The 20,192-nt window shown below is 41.9% G+C and overlaps 3 protein-coding genes across 3 annotated transcripts; 2 read left to right on the top strand and 1 right to left on the bottom strand.

Moving 5' to 3' along the window:
• Positions 1-4,889: 4,889 nt before the first annotated feature.
• Positions 4,890-5,894, bottom strand: LOC145955121 (uncharacterized). Its single transcript, XM_083069826.1, has 2 exons — positions 5,293-5,894; positions 4,890-5,190 (listed from the first exon to the last, which is right to left on the bottom strand). Exons 1-2 carry the CDS (start codon positions 5,892-5,894, stop codon positions 4,890-4,892), a joined length of 903 nt encoding a protein of 300 aa, XP_082925952.1.
• An 8,916-nt stretch (positions 5,895-14,810) lies between these two features.
• On the top strand, positions 14,811-17,010 carry LOC109812017 (uncharacterized). The gene is made up of 6 exons (XM_083069825.1): positions 14,811-14,919; positions 15,013-15,256; positions 15,352-15,848; positions 15,900-16,117; positions 16,232-16,438; positions 16,939-17,010. The coding sequence occupies exons 1-6, from the start codon at positions 14,811-14,813 to the stop codon at positions 17,008-17,010; spliced, it is 1,347 nt and encodes a 448-aa protein (XP_082925951.1).
• Positions 17,011-18,036: 1,026 nt separating this feature from the next.
• LOC145949252 (uncharacterized) lies at positions 18,037-19,853 on the top strand. The gene is made up of 4 exons (XM_083069824.1): positions 18,037-18,151; positions 18,698-18,849; positions 19,012-19,152; positions 19,827-19,853. The coding sequence occupies exons 1-4, from the start codon at positions 18,037-18,039 to the stop codon at positions 19,851-19,853; spliced, it is 435 nt and encodes a 144-aa protein (XP_082925950.1).
• Positions 19,854-20,192: the final 339 nt, after the last annotated feature.

Below are 20,192 nucleotides of genomic sequence, written 5' to 3'. Positions count from 1 at the left end.
AGGCAAAGACCTCCCAAGTCTCGTGCCTGGCGCAATACCAATTGCGCCCAACGCCCCCTTGGCAGAGACTCCCAAGGAGTCCTCACGCCCATGTCGCGCTCGGCGTGGCACCAGAAAACCCAAAAACATGTTACAACTAATATCGTGCTCGGTGCGATCCAAGTCACGCCCGACATGGGCCATCCAGGGGCTCACATTTTGAAGCTCGCCCGCCGCACACACCTTTGTGCCCGGCGGGCTTGCCTAAATGGAGCCCCTTGGTGGTCACGCGCCCGGCGCGAAGAACGATGCCCAGCGTGATGCTCAGCAGCAACCCTCAAACTTTCGAAAACTTCATCAAATCCTGCAAAATCAACCAAAAACCAACATGCAATCCATCCAAAAGTCCACATTTTCATCAAACATCTAAAAAATACAATCTTTTTCAACATGCAACCACAAATCATCAAAAACCCAAATTTTCATCAAAACCCCGAAAAACCCCGAAAATGAATTTTCATCGCACCGTTCAACAATCATCATAAAATCAGCCACACAATGAGTTTATGAACTCATTTACAACCCATACAGCCAAAGACCTAGCTTCCCTTACCTCGGTACAAGAATTCCAAGCTCCGGGATGAAGAAGACAATGAAGAAGGAGAAGAAATGGAGATGAGGAATGACAAACGGAGAAGAAAAACAAGCTTCACGCCCACAGCTAGCTCCAAACGCCACTAACCAGCAGCTAAGCTCAAAGAGATCACTACAAGGAGTCAGCAAATGAGAAGAGGATTTTGGGAAAGAAGAGTATGAGAGTGAGTGAGAGTGAAAGAAGAAAGAAAAGGAAAAAGGGGGTCTCACAGCCTCCCCAACAACAGGATTTTTCGTCCTCGAAAATAGACTTACTTGGGAATAGAAATGGATATTGCTCCCTGCACTCTGCTCCACCTCCCAAGTAGCCTCACCAGTAGCTGCATCCCATAACACCTTCACCAGAGCAATAGACTTGCCCCTCAACTCCTTCAACTTATGATCTGCAACAGCTACCGGCAACTTCTCAAACGTCAGATTCTCCTTCACCCGCACATCATCCAGCTCCACCACATGACCAGGGTCATGAACATACTTCCTTAGCTGGGATACATGAAATACATCGTGTAGGTTTGAAAGAGACGGTGGCAAAGCCAACCGATAAGGCACCGGACCCACACGCTGTATGATCTGATAGGGACCAACAAACCTCGGTGTCAACTTCCTTGCCTTTAGCGCTCTACCCACACCAGAAGTCGGGGTCACCTTCAGAAACACATGCTCCCCTTCAGCAAACTCCAAAGGCTTGCGCCTTTTATCAGCATATGATTTTTGCCTACTCTAAGTAGTCTTCATCCTCTCCTGAATCAGCTTCACCTTCTCAGTAGTCTGTAGGATCAGCTCCGGTCCCACAACCACTAACTCACCATCTTGATACTAGCATAGAGGAGTCCTACATTTCCTGCCATACAAGGCTTCAAACGACGCCATCCCAATACTAGCATGAAAGCTATTATTGTACGTGAACTCTACTAGCGATAGGACCTCCTCCCAGCTTCCCAAGTGGTCTAACACACAAGCCCTTAGCAGATCCTCCAAGGACTGGATTGTCCCATCTGACTGACCATCCATCTGCGGATGATAAGTAGAACTCAGCTTCAGCTTCGTGCCTAAGGCTTGATGTAGACTCTGCCAAAATCTAGAAGTGAACCTCGGATCTCTATCTGAAATAATACTGAAAAGCACCCCGTGCAACTGTACTATTTCCCTCACATACAACTATGTCAGCTTCTCCAAGGACCACTTGATGTTGACAGGCAAGAAATGCACACACTTGGTCAACCGATCAACAATCACCCAGATAGCATCACTATTCCTAGCCGACCTAGGCAACCCGACGATGAAGTCCATAGTGATACTATCCCACTTCCATTCTGGAATCTCCATCTGCTGCATCAACCCACTCGGCTTCTGATGCTCCACTTTCGCCTTCTGACAGGTCAGACAGGCCGCCACATATTCATCTATCTCCCTCTTTATACCAGACCACCAGAAAGTCTTCTTGAGGTCTTGGTACATCTTAGTCATACCAGGATGTATGTTAAGTCTACTCTTGTGGCCTTCCTCCAACACAGCTTTCTTCAGCTCAGCATCATGAGGTAGGCAAATTCTGCCCTTGAACCTCAAGATTCCATCTTCGCCCAGCTCAAAACCAACAGCCTTCTCGGTACACAGCAACCCAAGAAGTTTCACCAACTCAACATGATAGACTATGGCCAAGGCCAAGGAATCCAAGAGGTGATATACTAAAAGAACCAAGAGGAATGGGATGATCTTAAAGACCTTTTTCATATATTTTGTACATAGTTCCTTTGTATAGGTCTAATTTTGCCTTTGTATTTGTGAGGCACTTTACTTGCTTTTCATTAGTGATTGTATATTGATTTTAGGGTGGGTTACTTGGAGAGTTTAACTCCATTTAACCTCCTTTGTTGATACATTCATTTTATATTTTTTCAGTAGGGAAAAAGGGGTGGCATTTAGCAATGCTTGAGGGTGTGACTAGTAATTGGGCCAGAATTGGGCCTAGGCAAAATTTTGCATATTAGACTCATTTTGCTCCTAATTTTTCATAGATTTGATTTAGCTAGGTCTCATCATCATATGATGAACCTAACTAAACCAAATCAAAGAATTTCAAAATAAATCATGGAGCATTTTGGAGCCTTGACCGCCTAGCTTGTGTCTTAGTTCTTGGCCAAAATTCACTAGTTCTTTCTTCAAGTTTTGAAGCTTGCCTTCCAAGTTTCTAAACCTTGGTAGGTTAGGCTGACCTTACCATGGTTCTTAAGTGAACCATGGTCAAGGTTAGCTTCTCCTACAAGTTTTATAAACCATGGAAGGTTAGCTACACCTTACCATGGTTCCTAGTGAACCATGGTTAAGGTTAGCTTCTCCTAGAAGCTACCTCTCCCTATAATTTCGTTTTCTCTTCACTTGTAATCACTTTTGGACATTTATGAGAATTAGAAATCAGATTTCTCTCTCATTTTCAAGAGTCAATTTTGTGAGAACTAGTTCCTAGTTTTCTCTCAAGGATCCTTCTCCTAGAAGCTTGGTTCCTCAAGCTTCCTCACTTCTTCAAGAGGTGACCGAACATCCTCAAAGGTGCTTCTCCTCCATTGAAGCTTCTTCAAAGGAGAATTTCAAGGTCAAAATGTGATAACCTCATGGAGCATTTTCGGTCCTTGCATGGAAGCTTGGATGAACATCAATCTTCACCAAGTGCTTCCATCAATTTTTGCGTGGAGAACAAGTTCTCCCTAGTTCCTTCACAAAGGTTTCCACCTTTGTGCCTTGGAGCCTCCATCTTCTACTTCTTCAAGGAGTAACCGAGCACTCCTTAGTGCTTCTTCACCATTGGAGCTTCTTCAAAGGTGTTTCTTCATCATTGGAGTGTCTAACCTCAAGAGAAGAAAGGGACTTAGCATGGTTCAACTTGAAGAACATCAATCTTCTCCAAGTGGTTCCATCACAACATCTTGCAACTATTTCTGTCGAACCTGCCTCAAGAACTCACTAGTTATGGTAATCATTCCACAACTAATGTGGTCCTGAGCTAACTCCACACAAAGGTTCAGATCTCTGAACTCCTCAACCAGCTCCAACTCTTTCATCATCATACTAGACATGTGGATGGATTTCCTACTCAGCGCATCCACCACAACATTAGCCTTACCAGGATGATACATCAACTAGAAATCATAATCCTTCAGAAATTCCATCCACCGCCTCTGCCTCATGTTCAGCTCCTTTTGATCAAACAAGTACTTTAGACTCTTGTGATCACTGAAGATGCTGAATCGAGCACCATACAAATAATGTCTCCATATCTTCAAGGCAAACACAACAGCTGCTAACTCCAAGTCATGAGTGGGATAATTCCTCTCATGGTTCTTCAGTTGCCTTGAAGCATATACCACCACTTTCCTGTTCTGCATCACCACACACCCCAGACCCTGGTGAGAGGCATCACAGTACACATCAAAGGACTCACTAGAATCGGGCAACACTAGCACAGGAAAAGTAGTCAACCTCCTCTTCAACTCCTCAAAACTCTGCTCACAAGCATCAGTCCAAATGAACGGCTGCTCCTTCCTTGTCAGCTGGGTTAGGGGCACTACTATATTAGAGAATCCCTCAATGAACCTTCGATAGTAACCCGCTAGACCCACAAAACTCCGAATATCAGTGACAGTTCTTGGACGCTCCCACTACAACACGGACTCCACCTTAGCCGGATCAACAACAATTCCCTCAACTGAAACCACATGTCCCAAGAACTTCACTTCATCCAACCAAAACTCACATTTTGAAATCTTAGCGTACAGTTGTTTTGCCTTCAAAATCTCAAGCACCAACCTCAAGTGCTCACCATGCTCCTCCAAGGTCCTTGAATAAATAAGGATGTCGTCAATGAACACCACCACAAATTTATCCAAGAAGGGCCGGAATATCCTGTTCATGTAATCCATGAACACTGCTGGGGCGTTGGTCACACCAAACGATATCACAACATACTCATAGTGACCATACCTAGTCCTGAAAGCAGTCTTCGGTATGTCACCCTCCTTCACCCTGATCTGGTGATAACCTGATCTCAAGTCAATCTTCGAGAAAACCGATGCTCCCTTCAGCTGATCCATCAAGTCATCTATCCGGGGAAGTGGATATTTGTTCTTAATGGTCAACTTGTTCAAATGTCAGTAATCAACACACAGTCGACTACCCCCATCTTTATTCTTCACTAAAAACACAGGAGCACCCCACGGCGATACACTCGGCCGTACCAACTGCTTCTCCAACAGGTCCTCCAATTAACCTTTCAGCTCAACCAACTCAGCAGCAGCCATCCTATAGGAAGCCACCGACACTGGCCCCGCACCTGGAACCAAGTCAATGCTAAACTTCATCTCCCTAGCAGGAGGCAACCCAGACACCTCATCAGGGAACACCTCAACAAAATCTCTCATCACGTCAATCTCAACTATAACCCTTTCGGTCTCCACACTCATGACAACAAGCAGAAGACAACACTCTGCTCCATCTCTCAACAATGATTCAGCTTGGCCAGCTGAAATCAACAACTCCTCCTCCACCTGAGGATAGATCAGCCTCCTATTGGCACAATCTATAAGGATGCGATTGACAGACAACCAATCCATCCCCAATATTATGTCAATATCCACCAAAGGTAAACAAATCAAGTTCACCTTATACCTCTTCTCATTCACCTCAATCGGACAACCAGCACACAGCTCCGAAGCAACTACCGAAGCAGAAGCGGGCATCGACACTAGTAGTCTCAACCCCAAATCACATATCGGCACACCCAGCATAGCAGCACAAGCATAGGAAATAAAAGAGTGAGAAGCACCAGAGTCAAAAAGAATCATCACATTCTTACCAACAGCTTTACCCTTCCCCTTCACCAGGTCAGAAGAAGTCGAAGCCTTAGCCCCAGTCAAAGAAAACACTCTCCCAGCAGTAGTGGGTCTGTCACCCCTCTGAGCGTCGCCTCTCTGAGTATCACTCCTCTGAGCACCCCTCTCTAGTCTATTTCTGGTGGGACAGTTGAACGATTCATGACTCATCTGTTGGCATCTGAAACACCGGCTCTCTGTGTGTGGACAATCCCTGACAAGATGGAGCCCAGCACACCTGTAGCATCTAAGGGTAGCACCTCCACCTTGTCTCCCTCCTCTAGCAGCATCAGCAGGTTGCCTAATGACAGGACCCCCTTGCTGTGGTTGGGGCCTATCATATGGCTTCGTCTGATTTCCTCCTCTCTTGGACCCAGCTGGTCCCTCAGAAGTCTTCATATCACACGGTTGCCACCTTCCAACCGCTCAACAAATTTCGCCTTCTCCACTAAGGCCGGAAACTTAGTGATGGCCATAGGTACCACCACCCTCTTCAGCTCATGCTTCAGACCCTCAGCAAACTTCCTGCATTTCCAGGCTTCAGATATAGCTTGCGAATAGAAACGAGCCAGGTGCTCGAATCTCATCGCATAATCAGATACTGTCATTCCTCCCTGGTGCAACTGCATGAACTCAGCCTCCTTGGCGTGCCTCACGCTCTCTGGGAAGTACTTCTCCAAGAACACTCTCTTGAAGCACTCCCAGTCAACAACTACTCCTTTAGCAGTAAGCATATAGTGAGTACCCCTTCACCAATGCTCAGCCTCTCCTACCAGCATGTACACAACATATGCCAGCCTCCTCTCCTGAGAATATCCCAAAACAGCAAAGATCTTCTCCAGCTCACAGATCCAGTGGTCAGCTACCTTTGGGTCTGCATCTCCCTTGAACTGTGGAGGATGACATTTCTGGAACTCAGCTAGATCTCGGCTCTCCTGTGACCCCATGGGCCTTGCTGCACCAGCCGCAGCTCTATCAGAGTCCATCCTAGCAAAATAAGCATTTTGCTGCTGCATAGCCATAGCCATCATCTTCATGGCACGAGCTATCTGCTCATTAGTTCTAGTCATTGTTTACAAAAGTAACAGCATCTTTAGTATACAATAACTAAACCAAATAACAATCAACAGCACAACAATCAACAAGGAAATCAGCATAGCACAGAGTTCAGCACAACAAAAGCCTAAAGGAACCACCCCCAAAGAGTGTCCACTTAAACCGCTCTGATACCACTAAAGTGTAACGACCCGACTGGTCACTACACATAGCACAACACCACAATACCACACAGAAAAGAGTATGCATATATAAATAAGCAGTTACAATATATACACAAGGTCTAATCTGGGGCTAACATCAGAGTATACAAATTTCATCCAACAATGCCACCCTAGGTAGCTAAAACAACAAAACATAAAAAGAACCAGCTCTATCTGCCAGCTGTAGACCTGGCTCAACTCACCCACCTAGCCCTGCTCTTCTCCCGTACGACGTATGATCATCACAGTCCAAACACATGGAACAACAAAGGGTAAGCTAGTGAAAAGAATCAACGTACATATATATAAAAATACATGAATAGTAAACAGCTATAGCTATCAGCACATCATCAGTATACGGCTCATCAACTATACAACATAAACGGCAATAAACACACAATGCGTCATCACACATATTAGCTCGGAGATCTCCTACAACAGCTCAGTCTTATGGCCTACATCAGCTCAGGCTTACGGCCTACAACAGCTCAGCCTTACGGCCTACAACAGCTCAGCCTTACGACCTACAACAGCTCAGCCTTACGGCCTACAACAGCTCAGCCTTACGGCCTACAACAATTTATATTAGCATACTGCACAACACATCTTACAGCATTAACAACATATAGCACAACTCACACATCATAATTCAGCATTAATAATTCACAACACAGCAATATATTATCGTTCAGCTCCCAATATTCATCAATAACAGCTCAACTCAGCATAAAATAACATTTATCATCATTTCACAACATCTAACAGCATATAGCTACACATCACTTCCGCGCCCGGTACACTCATGGTCGCGCCCGGTGCGGCACAACCAGAGAGCACCAGGGGCCAGCGCGCCCGGCACAAGAGTACCCACGCCCAGCGCAGACCAGCCAGAGAGCTCAAGGCTCAAAATGCGCCCGACGCAATTCCAATTGCGCCCAGCGCAAACCCAGGAAGAGACTCTAAGGAGTCTCACGCATCCGGCGTGCCCAAACCCGCGGCCAGCGCGAGGAAGGCAGAGACCTCCCAAGTCTCGCGCCCGGCGCAATACTAATTGCACCCAGCGCCCCCTTGGAAGAGACTCCCAAGGAGTCCTCACGCCCAGCGCGACATGGTCGCGCTCGGCGCGGCTCCAGAAAACCCAAAAACATGTTACAACTGATATCGCGCCCGCCGCGGTCCAAGTCACGCCCGGCGTGGGCCATCCAGAGGCTCACATTCTCAAGCTCGTCCGGCGCACACACCTTTGCGCCCAGCGAGCTTGCCTAAATGGAGCCCTCTAGTGGTCACGCGCCCGACGCGAAGAACGACACCCAGCAGCAGTAACCCTCAAACTTTCAAAAACTTCATCAAATCCTGCAAAATCAACCAAAAACCAACATGCAATCCATCCAAAAGTCCACATTTTCATCAAACATCTCAAAAATACAATCTTTTTCAACATGGAACCACAAATCATCAAAAACCCAAATTTTCATCAAAACCCCGAAAAACCCCGAAAATGAATTTTCATCGCACGGCTCAACAATCATCATAAAATCAGCCACACAATGAGTTTATGAACTCATTTACAACCCATACAGCCAAAGACCTAGCTTCCCTTACCTCGGTACAAGAATTCTGAGCTCTGGGACGAAGAAGACAATGAAGAAGGAGAAGAAATGGAGAAGAGGAAAGACAAACGGAGAAGAAAAACAAGCTTCACGCCCACAGCTAGCTCCAAACGCCACTACTCAGCACCTAAGCTCAAAGAGATCACCACAAGGAGTCAGCAAATGAGTGGAGGATTTTGGGAAAGAAGAGTATGAGAGTGAGTGAGAGTGAAAGAAGAAAGAAAAGGAAAAAGGGGTCTCACAAAATGAACATTGTTTTTTCTTATATATATATATATTTCAATTGAAATTTATAATTAATTAAAAAACCTTTTTTTTAATTTGGCTTAAATTCACTCTTGAATTTTATAATTTTGCAAATGTGTAATTTTCTTGAAAATTTTTATTACAAATTTATAAGTCTTCTTAATTTTTAAAATTATGTAATGTTAGTCTATTATTAATATGTTATTCAAAATTAAATATAAAATATTTACATATTGAAACTACCCGATAATTAACAAAATGATTCTAAATAAACATATAAAAATTTGGTATCACAAAAAGTGATTAAGAACTTAGGGAAAGTTCTTCTACTAAAGCAAAAATTAGAGAAAATTTTGTAAGTCTACGTGACATTGAGGGACCACAAAAAATACTTTAATAACTCATAATAGGTTCACCTTCCAAAGATGATACAAATAATAAAGTTCATTGTATAATATTATTATATAAATAATAATTCTCTATTATTAATTTTAATAATCAAATTTAATAAAACATTTATATTTATCAAAATTAAATTGATGATCTCTTTTAGTGATGACATTGGAATGGGTGGTAGTCGGATTTTGGTCCCCCTATTATAAGTTAAGAATTATATTATAATATAAATAATATAACAAAATTAATTAATAAAAAATTTTAAATAAAATTTTAAGAATTAAATTATATTTTTAATTAAATATATAATTTTAAGTTTGTTAATTAATTATTGTTATAATTTAAGTTATTTAATTATTAAAATAATTAATTTTATTTTAATATTTATAAAAATAAAAATTTTAACTTTAATTTATATATATATATATATATATATATATATATATATATATATATATATATATTTCTTTACTTAAAAAAAATGTAGTGGAATAGGGATCGATATAGGGGGCTGGGCAGGGAGTTACATTTTCGAACTCGAATTCTCAGTTAAAAAAAAATTTATATCTAAACTCATATCTGGTCACAGTGAGTTTTCTTCGTTAAAATTGGATTAGAGTCAGACAAGTATTATAGGTGCCAATTTAGTTGGCCTACTTTCTTCAAACCTTATTTTAAAATACTTTTAACTGAATCACACATATTAATATAAATAATTATGTTAGTTAATTTTATTAAATTTATAATATATTAATTTTTTTCATCTTACTCATAATTAAAATAGATAAATGGTAATTGAAGAATTTAAGATGTAAGAGAAAATATTTATTTATTAAATTATCTTCTTATTATCTAATAAAAAAACATGTATTTCTACAATTTTTAATAGAGATAAAAAAAATTAATATTTTATGAAAATTATAAAATATCATATAAAAATATCATTGTCTCTTTTTAAATTGTGACTTACTCTTTATAATAAAATCAGAAGGAAGTAACAATCAATAGAGTTAAAAAAATATTTAGTGAATCTAGTTTATATGGCAACGCAGCGGGGCCACCAATTGACAGAAAGCAACCTATCGTCTTCAAACCCGCACTTTCACATGCTTTAAATTAATTGTTAGAACATTTCAACAAAATTGATGTAAACAGTTTAAAGATCACAAAAATAAGTGTTTTTCTCATTTTCTTTATTCTATTTACATACGTGATATCTCAAAATTATTAATTTATGTTTATAAAATGAAACTTTTATTAATTAAATATTATTTTAATACTACAGAATTTGAGCCTGAGGAAATGTTATACGAAATTTTAACCTAATGGAACAAAAATTTGGATACACATTTCCATGTAGCAACCATATATAGCTCACTATACCTATGTAGGATTTAATTCTATAGACTTGCTATGAGCTGGTGCAATGATCATATTTCTGCACAAACCATTGAATGCCCTTTAATTATCCATAGATTTCTACTCATTATATTTGATACGCGTCTTTCAAAAGGGAAAGTTTATTGTTAAACCATGTTTGTTCTTTTTATCCTAATGAATATCATGTTTGATTCTTTGTACCTTTTACACGTAAAAAATATTAGTTACGCGTTTTTCAAAAATAGAAAGGTTATTTCGTATTGAGTATAAAATAATTATATTGAGAAAACAATACATACATATTATGTATATTTATGATTTTTAATAGCGATTAGTTGTTTCCGACTATGAATATTTCCCACTATGATTACCAAATTATAAAGAAACACAATAATATAATATGGTAATAAAAAAGTGAAGCAAGTTCGTTAATGATAAAAAGAATAATAAAGAGAAAAAAATGTCACAATAATGTACTAATACTTTTAAAATATTTTTCTTTAAAAAGTCAAAGTCAATACATTATGATCGATGAATTTAATTTTAATATTGACTTCGATTGTGCATTTACGAACATATGATAATAAAAAAATATTAAATATACAATATTAAAGTAATTTAAAATATAAAAAATAAATCATTTTATATTTTTATAGAATTAATATTGGTTAATAAAACTTAATATTTTTAAGATCTTATCATATATAAACACACAGAAAAAATAAACTAATTGTCATGAAATTAAATGGGAAACATATATATAAAAAAATGCTTCTAAATTCATCTTGACTCGTGAGTCCGAATCAATGAAAAGCTAAAGGCAGCATTCTTGTTCGTCTTTCTTGGGAAAGAAAAAAATTAATGTTCAGTTGGTGGACGAAGGACCACACTACTTTTCTAAAATCATGGCATGCTTCTCAAAATGGCCGAAGGCAATACGAGACGAAACTTCCTCAGTCCCCACTCCCCAAATCTCAATTGCACGATGTCAATTCGCAAAAAAAGGAGTCCCATATACAAAAATTAAAAATACTAAACAATCAAGTTCGTTTTTGAATTTGAAAGTTGGCCTTTAAATTTAAGATGTAAATAAATATTATATTTAAATATATAAATTATATTTAAAATTTTTATAAATTAATATTTTTAAATAAATAAATTATGTAGTTTTTGATAGCAATGTATAAATAATATTTTAAATTTATGATAAATAATTTATTTTGTACATGATATTATTTTCTTTATTAATAATTTATATTAAAATATTAAAATTTAATTCATAAATGACTATTATAACAAAAAAATTAAATTAGATAAGTTTTTTTTTAAAAAAAATCCTTTCATCAAAGAAAAACTCCTAAAAATATTCTCATGCAAGATAAATATTCATGTTTAATATAGAGGAGTTGACTATTATATTATTTTTAATTAATAAAATTAAAAAATATATTTGTAAGTGTAAATTAGTAACCATATTTTTCTAGAAACTTGTGATCTATGCAAAAAACTTGTGATAAATCATATGACTAAGTCTAAGTTTAACTTAACAGTGTAAAAGCTTGGATGATTACCTTAATAGGGATGTGACTAATGTGATGTGAAACCATGTAAATGTGAATTGTGAATGTGATTAATATAACCATGCATAGAGTATATGTGACATGGATCACGTGCATTATGTGTTTTTATTATGGGTTTGGGAGATTACTAGATTTAGGAGCCTCAATCTTATCCATTGTGTGCATAAGATGAAACTTGACCAACATAGTTATCCTAGTGCATCATTGATGAATTTTCTCCTAATGTAGAGTATTACGATGGTTGTGACCCGACTTGTTCTCCTTTGCTACTCATGCCTTCGGGTTTAGTTTTAGAAGAGTCTTGTCTATTGCTCGATCATAACATACTCATTATTTCTTAATTATGAATTGGTGGATATTGGTATGTGTGGAATAAGCCTTGTTATATTATGTGAATATAGTATATTGTCTAGTATGCCTTGATTATTGAGAATTATAAATATGGTTAATGATATTTGTTGTTGTTTTGTATGCATATTTATTGTTATGTATGTATGTGGCTATCCGACTATTTTCTACACTAGTAGTCAAAGTGATATATTTTTCACTATCCTTTTCTTTTTTGTGTTTTATTTTGTTGTATATGTGCAAGTGATTTTGACTAAGGTAATGTTGGAGGAGAAGTCTAAGTTTTATGTTGGGAATGCTCTGATAGGATGTAACATTGGGGTATTAATTATGAAATTATTTTTATATTATTATTTGCATTAGGAATTTAGACTCTTTCTTAGATTTGTTTTAGTATTAGCTTAATATTCTTTGCAATTGCTTTTTGTGAGACCCCTAGTCCCTTCCTTTTCCCCACTTCACCTTCACTCACTTTGGCTGATTCACTTTTTATTCTCAACTCACTTTCACTAAACTCTCTTACTCTCTTTTCTCACTATCTCTTGTTGGTCCTCTTCCTTGGTGGTGGCCGAATTGATCCATAGGTGCGGAATAGGTGTTTGTTCTGAAGCTGTGCGGAGCCTTCCCAAGTCTCTCATTCTTCCCTTTTCTTCTCCTCCTTCATTTTCGTCTTTTTTCCCGAAGCTCGGATCTTTTGCCCGAGGTAAGGGAAGCTAGTATTTTCTTTTCTTTTCTTCGCTGTTTTTGACTGTGGATGAGTTCTAGAAACTCATTGAATGCTTATTGATGACTGATTAGTGGCTGTGTTGAAGGAGAGCTTATTTTTGGAATTTAGGGGTGTTTGAGAAAATTTGGGGAAATCCTTGATTTGTTGTTGCATGTTGAAAAAGGTAGCATTTTTGGACTCTTGGAGGAAAGTGTAGTAATTTGAACCGATTGCATGTGGAATTTCCTGGTTATTTTGCAGGTTTTTGAAGAGATTTCGAAAGTATGAGGTTTGCTGCTGAACTCGCGCTGAGCGCAGTTCTTCGCGCCGGGCGCGTGGCCATCTGAGGGCAGTATTTAGGCAAGCCCACCGGGCGCAAGGATGTGTGCGCCGGGCGTGCTTGAAAATATTTGCCTCTGGATGGCCCACGCCGGGCGAGGGTTGAACCGCGTTGGGCGCGATGTCATTTGTGACTTGATTTTGGGCTTCTGGCATGGCGCTGAGCGCGATTTTGGCCGCGCTGGGCGCGGGGACTCCTCGGAGTCTCTGCCATGGGAGGCGTCAAGCGCAATTCAAATTGCGCTGGGCGCGAGACCAAGGGAGGTCTCTGCCTTCCCCACGCTGGGCGCGGGTTTGGGCACGTCGGGCGCGAGAGACTCCTTGAAGTCTCTGCCTGGCTTGCGCTGGGCGCAATTATTTATTGTGCCGGGCGCGTGAGAGCTTTGGGCTCTCTGGTTAAGTCCTGCCCGACGCGGGCATGCGTGCGCCGGGCGCTCTGGCCCCCTGGTGCTCTCTGGTTGTATTGCGTTGGGCGCAACCAGGAGTGCGCCGGGCGCATAGATGATAATTCATTATATGCTGTACAATGTTATTTTACACTAAGTTGAATTGATATGGACGAATATGATGTGATGATTAGTATATAATACTGTTGCTGATGTGAGTTGTATATTGTTGTAAGTTGATATGTTGAGTTGCATCAGTTGTACATTGTTGTAAGTTGCTATGTTGAGCTGTACAATTGTGTTGTGCTGTGTGTTGATATTGAATGATGTAGGCCGCAAGGCTGAGTTGTTGTAGGCCGCAATGCTGAGTTGTTGTAGGCCGAAAGACTGAGTTGTTGTAGGAGATCTTCAAGTTGATATGCGTGACGACGCATTGTATTCTTATTGGTGATTATGTTGTAAAACCGACAGGATGTTTGTTGATTGAGTGTTGATAGTTGTAATTGTTCTTATTACTTAAAGTTTTCCTATATGTTGTTCTTTTTATGCTAGCTTACCCTTTTGTTGTTTCCATGTACTTGGAATGCGATGATCATACTTGTATGGGAGCAGAGCAGGGATAGGTGGTGGCTAGTGGTGAGTTTGTAGCTTGTAGGCGGGGCTGACTCCTGTTGATGTCTTGTTTTGTTCAGCTGCTTGGCATAGTGGCTTTGGATGTATTTTTGTATTGTACACCCTAACTCTAGTCGGATTTGGGACATCTGTATATACTTATATTCTAGATCCTATATTTATATACTAGTTCTATTCTGTCTAGTGTTTCCAGTGTGCTGTGGTTGTGAGTGTAGTGGCCAGCCGGGTCGTTACACTTTAGTGGTATCAGAGCAGGTCGAGTCTAGTGAACACTCTTTGGGAGTGGTCCCTTTAGGCTTTTGTTGTGTTAGTTCTGTGTTGTGTTGTCTTGTTGTGTTGTTTGTTGTACTGATTGAGGTGATAAATTGTTGTGTTGTTAATTGTTATTGGGTTGAGTGGTAGTATACAGAAGATGTTGTTATTTTGTAGACGATGACTAGAACCAACGAACAGATAGCCCGTGCCATAGAGATGATGGCTATGGTTATGCAACAACAGAATGCTTATTTTGTTAGGATGGAGGCTAAAAGAGTTGCAGCTGGTGCAGCAAGGCCCACGGGGTCACAGGAGAGCCGGGACCTAGCTGAGTTCTAGAAGTGTCATCCTCCACAATTTGCGGGAGATGCGGATCCAGAGGCAGCTGACCGCTGGATACGTGAGTTAGAGAAGATCTTTACTATCCTGGGTTGCTCTTCAAAGAAGAGGTTGACATATGTTGTGTATATGCTTATTGGGGAGGCTGAACATTGGTGGAGAAGTACTTATCAGATGCTTGTTGCTAGAGGAATTACAGTTGATTGGGAGTGCTTCAGGACAATGTTCATGGAGAAGTATTTTTCGGAGAGCGTGAGGCACACCAAGGAGGCTGAGTTCCTGCGGTTACACCAAGGTGGGCTGTATCAGAGTACGCGCCGAGGTTCGAGCACCTGGCTCGTTTTTATTCACAGGCTATTTCTGAGGCCTGGAAGTGCAGGAAGTTTGCTGAGGGTCTAAAGTATGAGTTGAAGAAGGTGGTGGTGCCTATGGCCATCACTGAGTTTCCAGCCTTGGTAGAGAAGGCAAAGATTGTGGAGAGGTTAGAGGGGGGTAACCGTGTGATCAGAGCTACTGAGGGACCAGTTGGGTCCAAGAGGGGAGGAGTAAGTCAGAGGAAGCCGTATGATAGGCCCCAACCACAGCAAGGGGGTCCTGTCATTAGGCAACCTACTGAGACTACTAGAGGAGGAGGACAGGGTGGAGGTGCTGCCCTTAGGTGTTACAGGTGTGGTGGATCCCATTTGATCAGGGATTGTACATACACGGAGAACAGATGTTTTAGATGTCAGCAGATGGGCCATGTGTCTTTCAACTATCCCACCAAGAGTAGGCCCGAGAGGAGTACACAGAGGAGTGATGCGCAGAGAGTTGATACTCAGAGGAGTAGTGTACAGAGAGTTGAGACTCAGAGGGGTGACAGACCCACTACTACTGGTAGAGTATTTGCTCTGACGGGTGCTGAGGCTTCGACTTCTTCTGACCTAGTGAAGGGGAAGGGCAAGGCTGCCGGTAAGGACGTGATGCTTTTGTTTGACTATAGGGCTTCCCATTCATTTATTCCCTATGCTTGTGTTGCTATGCTGGGTGTGCCTGTGTGTGACTTGGGGTTGAGACTGCTAGTGTTGACGCCCACATCTGCTTCACTAGTTGCTTCTGAGCTGTGTGCTAACTGCCCTATTGTTGTGAATGGGAATAAGTATAAGGCAAACTTGATTTGTTTGCCTTTGGTTGATATTGACATAATCTTAGGAATGGATTGGTTATCTGCCAATCGTATCCTTATAGATTGTGCCAATAGGCGGTTGATCTTTCCTTAGGAGGAGGATGAGTTGTTGATTTCAGCTAGCCAAGCTGAATCATTGTTGAGGGATGGAGTAGAGTGTTGTCTTCTGCTTGCTGCTATGAGTGTAGAGACTGAGAGGGTAATTGTGGAGATTGATGTGGTACGGGATTTTGCTGAGGTGTTTCCTGATGAGGTGCCTGGGTTGCCTCCTGATAGGGAGGTGGAGTTTAGCATTGATCTGGTTCCAGGTGCGGGGCCAATATCGGTGGCTCCCTATAGGATGGCTCCTGCCGAGTTGACTGAGTTGAAGGGTCAATTGGAGGACTTATTGGAGAAGCAGTTGGTGCGGCCGAGTGTCTCACCGTGGGGTGCTCCTGTGTTGTTTGTGAAGAAGAAGGATGGGGGTAGTCGACTTTGTGTGGATTACCGGCAGTTGAACAAGTTGACCATTAAGAACAAATATCCTCTGCCACGGATAGATGACTTGATGGATCAATTGAGGGGAGCATCGGTGTTTTCTAAGATCCATTTGAGGTCGGGTTATCACCAGATTAGGGTGAGGGAGGGTGACATATCGAAGACTGCTTTCAGGACTAGGTATGGTCACTACGAGTATGTCGTGATGCCGTTTGGTGTGACCAATGCCCCTGCAGTGTTCATGCATTACATGAACAGGATCTTCCGTCCGTTCTTGGATAAATTCGTGGTGGTGTTCATTGATGATATCTTGATTTATTCAAGAACCCGGGAAGAGCATGGAGAGCACTTGAGGGTGGTGCTGGAGATTTTGAAAGCGAAGCAGCTATATGCTAAGCTTTCGAAATGTGAGTTCTGGTTAGATAAAGTGAAGTTCTTGGGCCACGTGATTTCAACTGAAGGGATTGCTGTTGATCTGGCTAAGGTGGAGTCGGTGTTGCAGTGGGAACGTCCGAGGACTGTCACTGACATTCGGAGCTTTGTGGGTTTGGCGGGCTACTATCGTCGGTTCATTGAAGGATTCTCTAAGATAGTAGCGCCTCTGACCCAGCTAACGAGGAAGGAGCAGCCATTCATTTGGACAGATGCTTGTGAGCGAAGTTTTAAGGAGTTGAAGAGGAGGTTGACTACTTCTCCTGTGTTGGTGTTGCCGGATTCTGGTGAGCCCTTTGATGTGTATTGTGATGCTTCTCACCAGGGTCTTTTGGGTGTGTGCTGATGCAGCACGAGAAAGTGGTAGCCTGTGCTTCAAGGCAACTGAAGAACCATGAGAGAAATTATCCCACTCATGACTTGGAGTTGGCAGCTGTTGTTTTTGCCTTGAAGATATGGCGACACTATTTTTATGGTGCTCGGTTTAGCGTCTTTAGTGATCATAAGAGTCTGAAGTATCTGTTTGATCAGAAAGAGCCGAACATGAGGCAGAGACGGTGGATGGAGTTTCTGAAGGACTATGACTTCCAGTTGATGTATCATCCTGGTAAGGCCAATGTTGTGGCAGACGCGCTGAGTAGGAAATCCATCCACATGTCGAGTATGATGGTGAGGGAATTGGAACTGATTGAGGATTTTAGAGACTTGAACCTCGGTGTGGAGTTAGCTCAGGATCACATTAGTTTTGGGACGGTCATCATAACTAATGAGTTCTTGAGGCAGGTTGGACTTAAGCAGTTGCAAGATGCTGAGTTGGTGAAGCTTCTTGGTTTGCTGGGTACCGAGAAGGCTGTTGGCTTCGAACTGGGAGAAGATGGAATCTTGAGGTTTAAGGGCTGAGTCTGCCTACCTCAGGATGCTGAGCTGAAGAAAGCCGTGTTGGAGGAAGGCCACAAGAATAGACTTAGCATACATCCGGGTATGACTAAGATGTACCAGGACCTCAGGAAGACTTTCTGGTGGCCTGGCATGAAGAGGGAGATAACTGAGTATGTGACGGCCTGTCTGACTTGTCAGAAGGCGAAGGTGGAGCATCAGAAGCCGAGTGGGTTGGTGCAGCAGATGGAGATTCTGGAGTAGAAATGGGATAGCATTACTATGGACTTCATGGTTGGGTTGCCTAGGTCAGCTAGGAATAGTGATGTTATCTGGGTGATTGTAGACCGGTTGACCAAGTGCGCACATTTCTTGCCTGTCAACAACAAGTGGTCCTTGCAGAAGCTGACACGGTTGTATGTGAGGGAGATAGTACGTCTGCATGGGGTGCCTTCCAGTATTATTTCAGACAGAGATCTGAGGTTCACTTCCAGATTTTGGCAGAGTCTACACCAAGCCTTAGGCACGAAGTTAAAGTTGAGTTCTGCTTATGATCCACAGACGGATAGTCAGTCAGAAAGGACAATCCAGTCCTTGGAGGATCTACTTAGGGCTTGTGTATTAGACCACTTGGGTAGCTGGGAGGAGGTTCTACCGTTGGTTGAGTTCACCTACAACAACAGCTTTCATGCTAGCATTGGGATGGCGCCTTTTGAAGCACTGTATGGCAGAAGATGTAGGACTCCTCTATGCTGGTATCAAGATGGTGAGTCAGTGGTTGTGGGACCGGAGTTGATCCTACAAACTACTGAGAAAGTGAAGATGATTCAGGATAAGATGAAGACTGCTGAGAGTAGGCAGAAGTCGTATGCTGACAAGAGGAGGAAGCCTTTCGAGTTTGCTGAAGGGGAACATGTGTTTCTAAAGGTAACTCCGACCTCTGGTGTGGGTAGAGCGTTGAGAGCAAAGAAGTTGACACCGAGGTTTGTCGGTCCCTATCAGATAATATAATGTGCGGGTCTGGTTGCTTATAGGTTGGCTTTGCCACCATCCCTTTCAAACCTACACGATGTGTTTCATGTCTCCCAGCTGAGAAAGTACGTCCATGACCCTAGTCATGTGGTGGAGCTAGATGATGTGCAGGTGAAGGAAAACCTGACTTTTGAGAAATTACCGGTAGTTGTAACTGATCATAAATTGAAGGAGCTGAGGGGCAAGTCAATCGCTCTGGTAAAAGTATTGTGAGATGCAACTACTGGTGAGGCTACTTGGGAGATGGAGCAGCAGTTCAGGGAGCGTTACCCATTTCTTTTCCCGAGTAAGTCTGTTTTCGGGGATGAAAACTTTTATTGTTGGGGAGGTTTGGAGACCCCTAGTCCCTTCCCTTTCCCCACTTCACCTTCACTCACTTTGGCTGATTCACTTTTTATTCTCAACTCACTTTCACTAAACTCTCTTACTCTCTTTTCTCACTATCTCTTGTTGGTCCTCTTCCTTGGTGGTGGCCGAATTGATCCATAGGTGCGGAATAGGTGTTTGTTCTAAAGCTGTGCGGAGCCTTCCCAAGTCTCTCATTCTTCCTTTTTCTTCTCCTCCTTCATTGTCGTCTTCTTTCCCGAAGCTCAGATCTTTTGCCCGAGGTAAGGGAAGCTAGTATTTTCTTTTCTTTTCTTCGCTGTTTTTGACTGTGGATGAGTTCTAGAAACTCATTGAATGCTTATTGATGACTGATTAGTGGCTGTGTTGAAGGAGAGCTTATTTTTGGAATTTAGGGGTGTTTGAGAAAATTTGGGGAAATCCTTGATTTGTTGTTGCATGTTGAAAAAGGTAGCATTTTTGGACTCTTGGAGGAAAGTGTAGTAATTTGAACCGATTGCATGTGGAATTTCCTGGTTATTTTGCAGGTTTTTGAAGAGATTTCGAAAGTATGAGGTTTGCTGCTGAACTCGCGCTGAGTGCAGTTCTTCGCGCCAGGCGCGTGGCCATTTGAGGGCAGTATTTAGGCAAGCCCGCCGGGCGCAAGGATGTGTACGCCGGGCGTGCTTGAAAATATTTGCCTCTGGATGGCCCACGCCGGGCGAGGGTTGAACCGCGCTGGGCGCGATGTCAGTTGTGACTTGATTTTGGGCTTCTGGCATGGCGCTAAGCGCGATTTTGGCCACGCTGGGCGTGGGGACTCCTCAGAGTCTCTGCCATGGGAGGCGCCGGGCACAATTCAAATTGCGCTGGGCGCGAGACCAAGGGAGGTCTCTGCCTTCCCCATACTGGGC

Source organism: Cajanus cajan, chromosome 2 (assembly GCF_000230855.2).
Source record: "Cajanus cajan strain Asha chromosome 2, NIPB_CcT2T_4, whole genome shotgun sequence".
NCBI lineage: Eukaryota > Viridiplantae > Streptophyta > Magnoliopsida > Fabales > Fabaceae > Cajanus > Cajanus cajan.
Note: the sequence above shows the minus strand (reverse complement) of the source record. Positions and strands in the feature narration are given on the sequence as shown.

Coding starts and splice junctions, on each gene's coding strand:
- LOC109812017 (XM_083069825.1), top strand. CDS start 14,811: ATGACTAGAACCAACGAACAGATAGCCCGTGCCATAGAGATGATGGCT. Junction 14,920..15,012: donor GGCTAAAAGAGTTGCAGCTG/GTGCAGCAAGGC, acceptor ATGCGGATCCAG/AGGCAGCTGACCGCTGGATA. Junction 16,439..16,938: donor TGGAGTTTAGCATTGATCTG/GTTCCAGGTGCG, acceptor GATTTATTCAAG/AACCCGGGAAGAGCATGGAG.
- LOC145949252 (XM_083069824.1), top strand. CDS start 18,037: ATGTACCAGGACCTCAGGAAGACTTTCTGGTGGCCTGGCATGAAGAGG. Junction 18,850..19,011: donor GGGAACATGTGTTTCTAAAG/GTAACTCCGACC, acceptor CATGTCTCCCAG/CTGAGAAAGTACGTCCATGA. Junction 19,153..19,826: donor GGGGCAAGTCAATCGCTCTG/GTAAAAGTATTG, acceptor GTTATTTTGCAG/GTTTTTGAAGAGATTTCGAA.
- LOC145955121 (XM_083069826.1), bottom strand. CDS start 5,894: ATGAAGACTTCTGAGGGACCAGCTGGGTCCAAGAGAGGAGGAAATCAG. Junction 5,191..5,292: donor ATTGAGGTGAATGAGAAGAG/GTATAAGGTGAA, acceptor TTGTGCCAATAG/GAGGCTGATCTATCCTCAGG.